This window comes from Gaeumannomyces tritici (genome assembly GCF_000145635.1).
Source record: "Gaeumannomyces tritici R3-111a-1 unplaced genomic scaffold supercont2.4, whole genome shotgun sequence".
Lineage (NCBI taxonomy): Eukaryota > Fungi > Ascomycota > Sordariomycetes > Magnaporthales > Magnaporthaceae > Gaeumannomyces > Gaeumannomyces tritici.
In genome coordinates, this window is record NW_008804548.1 from 2,639,501 (window position 1) to 2,647,474 (window position 7,974).

A 7,974-nucleotide genomic window follows, 5' to 3' on the forward strand; every position below is an offset into this window, starting at 1 on the left:
TCCGGCCGCCGCCTGGTTCGTGTGCGCGTAGCGGCCCGCGCCTCCTCACCCGAGACAAGAGCACCCACACCCGCCACACACGAACAAAGAATGGCTCCTCCGCAGGGAGCCCGCACATCCCTGGTGGGGGACGTGCAGCCGCTGCCCGTCATCGTCGAGGATGAGCCCGGCGGCCACGACGCAGCGGCACCGGCGATCCCGCCGAGGTCGGCGCGCCGCTCAGTTCAGGGCGGCAGCAGCCGCTCGGGCTACAGGATTCTCCCACCGTTATTGCCGTCGCCGTCGCCGGCGTCGCACGACGGCAGCGGGCGTGGGTGGGAACGACAGCAGCGGCAGGAGCAGTCCTGTCCACCCCCGCCCTCGTTCGCCCACGCCGGCAAGAGGAGGATGAGGGACGAGCTCGCCGAGCACAAGGCCGAGCTCGGCGGCGGCAGCAGCGATGTCGTCGAGGTGGAGCCCGGCCGGCGCCCCTGGCTCGCGAGGAGGGGAGACTGGTGCAGGGCCTGCCTTGCGGCGCTGGCCCTGGTTTTGACCATCCTGGGTGTTGGCCTGGGTGTGGGGCTCGGGCTGCGCCCGGGGCAGAGGTCTGTCGCCATCGCGTGGCCACTTGGGCCGTGACTCCATAGATGCTTGCAAGACACCCTGCTGACAAAAGAGCAAACCCTTGCTATGCTTTTCTTTCGTCTTGTATTCTAGAAATGAAGCAAGACCAAGCCCAGTACCACCCGGCGGGGTTGACCAGTTCCCGGCGATGCTGTTCCCCGCCGGGTCATACTCGTTCACCGGGGCACTCACCGGCGTCGTCAGCAACTGCACCGTCGAGCCCGCCGCCTTTGGCTGCTACCCGTTCAGCACCTACAACCGATCGTCGCCAAACACGTCGGCCACAACCTTCCAGTGGGTCATCAGGCCGCTCGGGGGGCTGCACTACTCCATCTCGTCGTCGGCCAACCCCTTTGCGCCGCGGTTCGCCAACGTCTCGGCGAGACTGGTCGACGTCGGCACCACGTCGGAGCGCTTCGCCTTCAACTTTACTTTCTCCAAGGCCTTTGCGCCGACCAAGCGCCTGACCGGCGGCCAGGGGGGCGGGGGAGCCGCGGCGACCATGTGCTGGTACAACAGCACCGTCGTCGAGGCCACCGTCTGGACCAGGGAGCTTGCCAGCTACCAGACCGGGGTTGCCGACGCGCCCCAGCCCGTCAACGCGACCTGGAACTTCGACCCGTGGCCGTTCCGGTTCAACATGACGCAGAGACAGGTGGCCGGCGCCAACGTGCCCGACTGCCGCGACTTTGACGGCAGGCCGGTTGCGCCGGGGCTGGGCGCGGCACCTGAGACGGGCGGCGGGTGCGCATGCCTGTATCAGAACTTCGATCTTGGCTGAGGGAGCTGGGCGTTTGAGGGAACGCACACAGAGAATACAACCTAAGGCTCGGATCCTCACTCCTCAGGCCATGGCATGCAACCCCACGGATCTGGAGGAGAGGAGGGAGAAGAGAAGATCTTCAAGCCCCTCATATCCCAAAAGTCCAGGGCCAAGGCTGCTTAGAGCACATGGAGCCAGCCCTGGCAAAATGGCATGGAAACGGCCAACGAGCCGTCGACAGTGGCGCTCAAGATAAAGCCCAGGCCGTTGGCCAGGCCGCCCAGCCGCTCGGCGACAGCAACGCGAGCACGCGGCTGGGGTCGGGTGAAGGTGTGGAGCAAAAGCGTCAGCCGGTACAAGAAGGAAGGAGAAGAAAAGGTGAAGAGGTTAAAAAAGCGCGATTTGATGTGGTTCAGATTTAGCCGACTGGGTATGCGCGGCAATCAATTGTGGGACACAGCGCCGGGTGGTGTTCCAGCGCAGAATAGCCTAAAAGCGACGGCCAAACTGTCTGCTGGAGACGGAGCGTCCCCACATTGGTTGGTTCTGCAGGCTTCTCGGTTCTCTTGGCTTGCGCCTGCTGCTGGGCTGAGAGTTGGAGACGGCAGGAGCAACGGGACTGCTGGACACGACCAAGTCCTGAAGGAAGGAGTCCTGAAGGAAGGAGTCCCGAAGGAAGGCTCAATGTTCATCGAGGACAGAAGCCAATTACAGAATTTTGATCTTGGCACAAGCATAACCACCTATCTTGCAAGGAAATACCAATATTTATGTTCTTACTCATCCTCGGGTGAAGGACTGAAGACGTTGTCTGGTTCCCGTGCTCCTATCACCCCCAACAATGGATATACACAGTAACCAACGACTCCGCAGAGGTGTCCGTGTCCACTGAACAGCCTCCATCAACCAGCCTTAGTGCCATGGATATCATGAGGGGGCGAGACCCGGTACCTGCCACCTGTGCCTACCACCTGTACCTACCTGCTCGGCTCGGCACCAGGCAGGTGCCCATACATGTGCTTGGGAGGGTGCCCGCCTGGAGGGGGCAAAATGAATATCCCATCCGCCTCGTCCCTGCCGACCATTGTCCCATTCCCCTCACGGCCGGCTATGTGGTATGGATGCCACTCACGCGCCTGCGCTTCGAGCCGGCGGGAGCAGGAAGGTCACCGCCACCGCACTTGAGCCGGCGGTTGTTTTTCTCTCCTTGCTGGCGACTATAAAGCCCTCGGATTCCTACCCGTGGCCGTGTTTTGCCTGCCCCTTTTTATGCTCTCCCTCCTCACCCTCCCGCCCTCCCCCTTACTGTGACCCACGCCGACACACAGTGTACCACGACTAGACGGATACCCAGCAAACTCGCACATAAACACAACCCGGCAGCAAACATGGCGGCGATACCCAACGTCAAGCTCAACAGCGGCAAGGAGATGCCCCTGGTGGGCTTCGGCCTCTGGAAAGTCCCCAACGACGTCTGCGCCGACGTCGTCTACAACGCCATCAAGGTCGGCTACCGTTTGTTCGACGGTGCTTGCGGTGTGTACCCTCTGCCCTTTCCCCTCAATCATTCCGTCTACTCGTCCTTCGTTGCGTTGTTCCATGCATTAGGCCGCGCGGGGTTTTGCTCGCTCTGCAGGATCCTGCCTGCATGAAGAAAAGGGAAGGGTGGTGTCGTATGGTGTGGTGTTATGGTGGTGGTGTTATGGTGGTGGTGGTGTGCTCACCCGCCGTCCCCCGCTCCATGGCATAGCATACACGTACCCCTATGAGCAAAGCGGCGACCTAGCTGCCAGGTCCCCCACGCGGAATGGGCCCCTGAATTGCCCCACACTGGTCGCTCCCTCTCACTTACATGCGCATCACCGGGTTGGCGCATGTACAACGCTGCCCTATCACCACGCAACTACTACCTACAGTCATGATGTCCACAACCTGACATCTCTCCCCTCTAGACTACGGCAACGAGGTCGAGTGCGGCCAGGGCGTGGCGCGCGCCATCAAGGAGGGCATCGTGAAGCGCGAGGACCTCTTCATCGTGTCCAAGCTCTGGAACACGTTCCACGACCACGACCGCGTCGAGCCCATCGTGCGCCGCGGCCTCGCCGACTGGGGCATCGACTACTTCGACCTGTACCTGATCCACTTCCCCGTCGCGCTCGAGTATGTCGACCCGGCCGTGCGCTACCCACCGGGCTGGCACTACGACGCCGAGGGCAAGGAGATGCGCCGGTCAAAGGCCACCATCCAGGACACGTGGACGGCCATGGAGAAGCTCGTCGACGCCGGCCTGGCCCGCTCCATCGGCGTATCCAACTTCCAGTCGCAACTCCTCTACGACCTGCTGCGCTACGCCCGCATCCCGCCCGCCACGCTCCAGGTCGAGATGCACCCCTACAACGTACAGCAGGACCTGGTCCGGCTCTGCGCCAACGAGGGTATCCAGCTGACGGCCTACTCGTCCCTGGGCCCGGCCTCGTTCGTCGAGTTCCACTTCCCGCACGCCGACCGTATGACGCCCCTGCTGCAGCACCCCACCATCCTCGACGTGGCCAAGAAGGTCGGCAAGACGGCCGCCCAGGTCCTGCTGCGCTGGTCCACCCAGCGCGGCATTGCCGTCATCCCAAAGACCACGTCCGAGGAGCAGCAGCGCCAGAACCTCGACATCCTGGCCTGGGACATTGCCGCCGACGACCTGGCCAAGATCACGGCCCTGGACCTCAAGACGCGCTTCAACGAGCCCGTAAATGTGAGTCTCGCCTGTTCCCGCCGTCATGGGTCCTTGCCCCCCTTCCCCCCGCCTCGGTCCCCTCACTAACCTTGATGAAAACAGTACTTCCCGGGCTCAACCCTCTACATCTTTGGTTAAATGCGGGCGCGTTCTGTTTTTTATTGCCCGGCTGCTGTCGACCATTAGAATCCCGGAGGATGACATTTGCACCTCGAAACCACGAGGATTGTCTGTTCCTGTCTTCCCTCTCGATCCTAGGACTACACGGTAGTATTTTGCTAGTTGGCAGCCGTTAATGATTTTCATGACCTAAACTCTTGTTCGACTCCTACGTATAAAGGTAAGCGCGTGTGACGTGATCCGGGTATGCCACATGTCTTGTGTCGCCTATTGGGCTGTGATGTATTGCTACATTAGCCAGAGGCATTTCGGGAACGTGCACATGGAACCCAATTAAACATACTCCCCGCCCACGTCCCACAACCACCCATGCGACTTGGAGAGACTACCCCGACTCGAGGGGGCTCACGCGCTGCTCGCTGTCTCGGCATTGATCCCGGAAGGAGACGCACAAAGCATGCCCCCGACAATGAAAACGGTTCATGGTAACTCATAGCGTATATTGAGAAGGCATCGGCCAAAGCGGGTATAGATTTGGGTATGAAGCGAGAAACAAAAAAAAACACTCAGGTCACACGGGTGTGCGCTGTTGGGGGGGTGAAGAGTATTTGTTAGAGCCAGATGCGTTTCACCCACAAGCAAGGACAATAGCGCCCGGAAGAGAAAGTTGCCAACTTACTTGCGTCGATCTGCGTCAGCTGCGGCAGTGCTAGCCGCACCTTGTTGCGGTACAGGGCGGGGCCCCGGAGCTGGAGCGGGTTCCCCTCAAAGTAGACCGTGGTGAGCTTCTCCTTGTCGCGCAGCTCCCTGTCGAGCTCGGCAAAGTCGGCCACCTGGTTATAGCTGGCCCAGACGTCGGTGAGCTCCTTCAGGGGGCCGAGCCCCTTGAGGCTGGCAATCTGGTTGTTGGATATGTCGAGCACCTGCAGCCTCGTGTTGTGCTCGAGCCCCTCGAGCGACTCGAGCGCGTTGTGTGTCACGTAGAGCTCCTCGAGCTGCGGCACGTCCCTGAGTGGGGAGAGGTCCCGGATGCGGTTGGACTGGATGCTGAGCAGCCGGAGCCGCGGGAGGCCGGCGAGACCGCGCAGCTCCGTGATCTTGTTCTTGGCCACGTACAGCTCCTCGAGCGCCTTGAGCGAGTCTAGGTTCTTGAGCTCGCGGATGCGGTTCGAGCCTAGCTCCAGCATGCGGAGCTTGTCCAGCCCTTCAAGGTTTTCAATCTCCCGGATCTTGTTGGACACGAAGAACAGGTCCGTAAGCTGCTTGAGGTGGTTCACCTTCTCGATACGCTTGATCTTGTTGAAGCTGAGATCCAGCACCGTCAGGGATGCCAGCTCGTCGAGGCCCTGTATGCCCGTGATTAGGTTGTCGTATAGATCCAACTCTTGTAGGGAGCCTGCTAGGCCCGCGAGCCCCTCGATGTCCTGGATGGCGTTCTGGCGGAGACACAGACCCGCAACCTTTTTAAACCTCTCGAGCCGGAGGCTGGGAATGCTCCGGACACGGGAGTGTGTGATGTTGAGCTCCTCGGTGTCGGACGGCTCTCCGTCGAGCAGATCTGTTGCCGCAGCGTGTAAGCGTCAGGTCACGAGGAGAAACAAAGGAGGGCGTGTGGCATGCTTCCGACTTACCCTCATCTGCTGGTATAACCTCGCCAGGGTTGACGTTCTCGTCGTCCGAGTACTCTGGGTCTGACAGAGCCTCCGGGTTGGAAACGAGCGCGTTCTTGGAGACCCTCAGCTTGCCATCCCATCCCTTGCTATTCCTCAGCCCGGGACTTGGCTGGTCATCTGGTGTTGCTCCGGGCTCGCCGCTTGCGATCTCGATGTGTTGGGGGTGGGGCTGGGGCTGCTGTTGCGGCGGCGGCGGCGGCGGCGGCTTCTCGCCCCCTTCCTCAGGCTTGTTGGGCATTGCGAGGCTCTGGCTAGCTAGAGCAGTTTGCGCGGTTCGGTGACGAGAGCGGGGGTTGATTTCGAATTACGGACGTCGCTGTCCGTTTTGTGATGGGTGCGCACCTCCGGCCTGACTGTCGGCAGTGAGTATCGTATATTCGGGTGAGTTGTCGTGCCGTTTACAGTGAGCAATGCTGTGCTGGTGTTTTGAGCGCAGGCAGCAAACGAGGTGTCGGGCGAGGCAGCACGATGGACGAGACAGGCGGCGGCCGTGGTAATTTGATGTCATCAATGGTGGGGTGCTGCAGGCGGCGAAACAGCCGCTTTTGGACGGATTGCCAGTGGAACCGCCCAGCAATTGACGTTTTTGGCACTCGAACCCCTAGAAGCTTGTCGCTAGCCGCTCATCAATTTGATCGCTAAGACCCTGCAGTCCCCGCCATCGAGCTTCGTGCCGTGGTTGATACAGCAGCTAAGTGGTCTCGCCCCCACGTGGAGTTCGCCAACGACAGCGAAGATGCCGGTACTTTCTGTGCCCAGGCTGTGCTGCGCCTGTGCCTCCTTGCCCGGCACCCCAGGCGGCTTTGTGGGCGACGGCTACGCGAGGCTGCGGTGGACAGCCCGGACGGGTTGCCGTCGCACGCCCCAACCACCACCACTACCGTGGCTCCTGTCCGGCCCAGTTCCACGCGGCGCAACCAGGTGGTTCGACGGACCTGCGCGGGAGTCCACGAGATGGGTCCATGTAGAGGCCCTTCTGGCGCCGCCGCTGGTCTTCACTGGCCTGCTCGCGGCCCTGTGGACCTGGAAGTGTGCCATGATGGTGATTTTCCAGAACAAGATTATCTACATGCCAGGACTGCCGCCGGGGACGCGCCGCGAGGAAATAGGCGACTATAGCCACGACTGTCGAGGTGTGGTGTGGCAGTACGAACGGCTTCATTCCGAGGATGGCACTTCGCTCGCAATTGCAGTCGCGTCATCATCTCCTACTCTTAGCCTCAGTCAGACACCTGAAACTCACATTTACATTCTATATTTCCAAGGTGAGTGAGCATATTGGGCACGCGGGTTGAAGCGAGGCTACGCGTCAGACAAGCTCATGCATCTGTCCAGGAAACGCCGCGTCTATACCTCCTCGGTTGCCCTCACTTTCTTCCATTCTCCTCGCAGCACGGGGCACTGGGTCATCCTTCGCATACACCATGGCCTGCGTGAGCTACCGTGGGTATTGGAAGTCCTCGGGGCGCCCATCCGAAAATGGAATAAACATGGATGCTGTGTCAGCCTGGAAATGGGCATCCGACACACACGCCCGGTTGTACCCCTCCGGCAACAGCTGCCGTACACGGCCCGTTCTTATCTTGTGGGGTCAAAGCATCGGCGCAGGCTTTGCGACTAATCTAGCCGCCACAGTGGCAACCCGTGGCGACCTTGCCTGGGGCACCAGCCAACATTTGCTCCCAGTCCATGCTGTCATATTGGAAACGCCGTTCCTCTCGATCCGCGCGATGCTCAAGGCTCTCTATCCCCAGAAATGGTTGCCATATCGCCACCTCTGGCCGTTCCTACGAAACCAACTGGACAGCGCAGCAAACCTCGAGGTCATCGCAAGGCCCAATGGGACGTCGCATCAGCCTGCAAAGTTCCTGCTTGTTATAGCCGAGAAAGATGAACTCGTGCCCCGCCATCACGCCGAGGAGTTGCAGAAGCGGTGTGAGAGGCTCGGGCTACCTGTCGAGCGTCATATTGTGCGGGGTGCATACCACAACGAAGCCAGCGCCCGCCGAGATGGTCAAGTGGCCATCGCAAATTTCATTCGAGGGCGGGCACAAGCCGACCAAGCAAGGGAGGCAAGGGAGAGCTAG

At 60.7% G+C, this 7,974-nt stretch overlaps 4 protein-coding genes across 4 annotated transcripts; 3 read left to right on the forward strand and 1 right to left on the reverse strand.

Annotated features, from left to right (window-relative positions):
- Window positions 1-59: 59 nt before the first annotated feature.
- Window positions 60-1,384, forward strand: GGTG_08287 (hypothetical protein; the record flags this gene model as incomplete). Its single annotated transcript, XM_009226127.1, has 2 exons — window positions 60-584; window positions 697-1,384. The coding sequence occupies exons 1-2, from the start codon at window positions 91-93 to the stop codon at window positions 1,382-1,384; spliced, it is 1,182 nt and encodes a 393-aa protein (XP_009224391.1). The 5' UTR covers window positions 60-90.
- Window positions 1,385-2,701: 1,317 nt separating this feature from the next.
- On the forward strand, window positions 2,702-4,434 carry GGTG_08288 (NAD(P)H-dependent D-xylose reductase xyl1). The gene is made up of 3 exons (XM_009226128.1): window positions 2,702-2,902; window positions 3,319-4,112; window positions 4,197-4,434. The coding sequence occupies exons 1-3, from the start codon at window positions 2,755-2,757 to the stop codon at window positions 4,230-4,232; spliced, it is 978 nt and encodes a 325-aa protein (XP_009224392.1). The 5' UTR covers window positions 2,702-2,754; the 3' UTR covers window positions 4,233-4,434.
- GGTG_08289 (protein phosphatase 1 regulatory subunit SDS22) lies at window positions 4,376-6,391 on the reverse strand. The gene is made up of 3 exons (XM_009226129.1): window positions 5,846-6,391; window positions 4,894-5,772; window positions 4,376-4,800 (listed from the first exon to the last, which is right to left on the reverse strand). Exons 1-3 carry the CDS (start codon window positions 6,123-6,125, stop codon window positions 4,781-4,783), a joined length of 1,179 nt encoding a protein of 392 aa, XP_009224393.1. The 5' UTR covers window positions 6,126-6,391; the 3' UTR covers window positions 4,376-4,780.
- Window positions 6,392-6,623: 232 nt separating this feature from the next.
- GGTG_08290 (BEM46 family protein) lies at window positions 6,624-7,974 on the forward strand (the record flags this gene model as incomplete). Its single annotated transcript, XM_009226130.1, has 2 exons — window positions 6,624-7,152; window positions 7,280-7,974. 2 exons carry the CDS (start codon window positions 6,624-6,626, stop codon window positions 7,972-7,974), a joined length of 1,224 nt encoding a protein of 407 aa, XP_009224394.1.

Excerpts from the sequence above, each read along its gene's own strand:
- GGTG_08289 (XM_009226129.1), bottom strand. The coding sequence starts at position 6,125 with ATGCCCAACAAGCCTGAGGAAGGGGGCGAGAAGCCGCCGCCGCCGCCG. Across the intron at positions 5,773-5,845 it reads GGTTATACCAGCAGATGAGG|ATCTGCTCGACGGAGAGCCG; the intron begins GTAAGTCGGAAG and ends CTGCGGCAACAG. Across the intron at positions 4,801-4,893 it reads GCTGACGCAGATCGACGCAA|CGCACACCCGTGTGACCTGA; the intron begins GTAAGTTGGCAA and ends CCCCCCCAACAG.
- GGTG_08288 (XM_009226128.1), top strand. The coding sequence starts at position 2,755 with ATGGCGGCGATACCCAACGTCAAGCTCAACAGCGGCAAGGAGATGCCC. Across the intron at positions 2,903-3,318 it reads TTTGTTCGACGGTGCTTGCG|ACTACGGCAACGAGGTCGAG; the intron begins GTGTGTACCCTC and ends TCTCCCCTCTAG. Across the intron at positions 4,113-4,196 it reads GCTTCAACGAGCCCGTAAAT|TACTTCCCGGGCTCAACCCT; the intron begins GTGAGTCTCGCC and ends TGATGAAAACAG.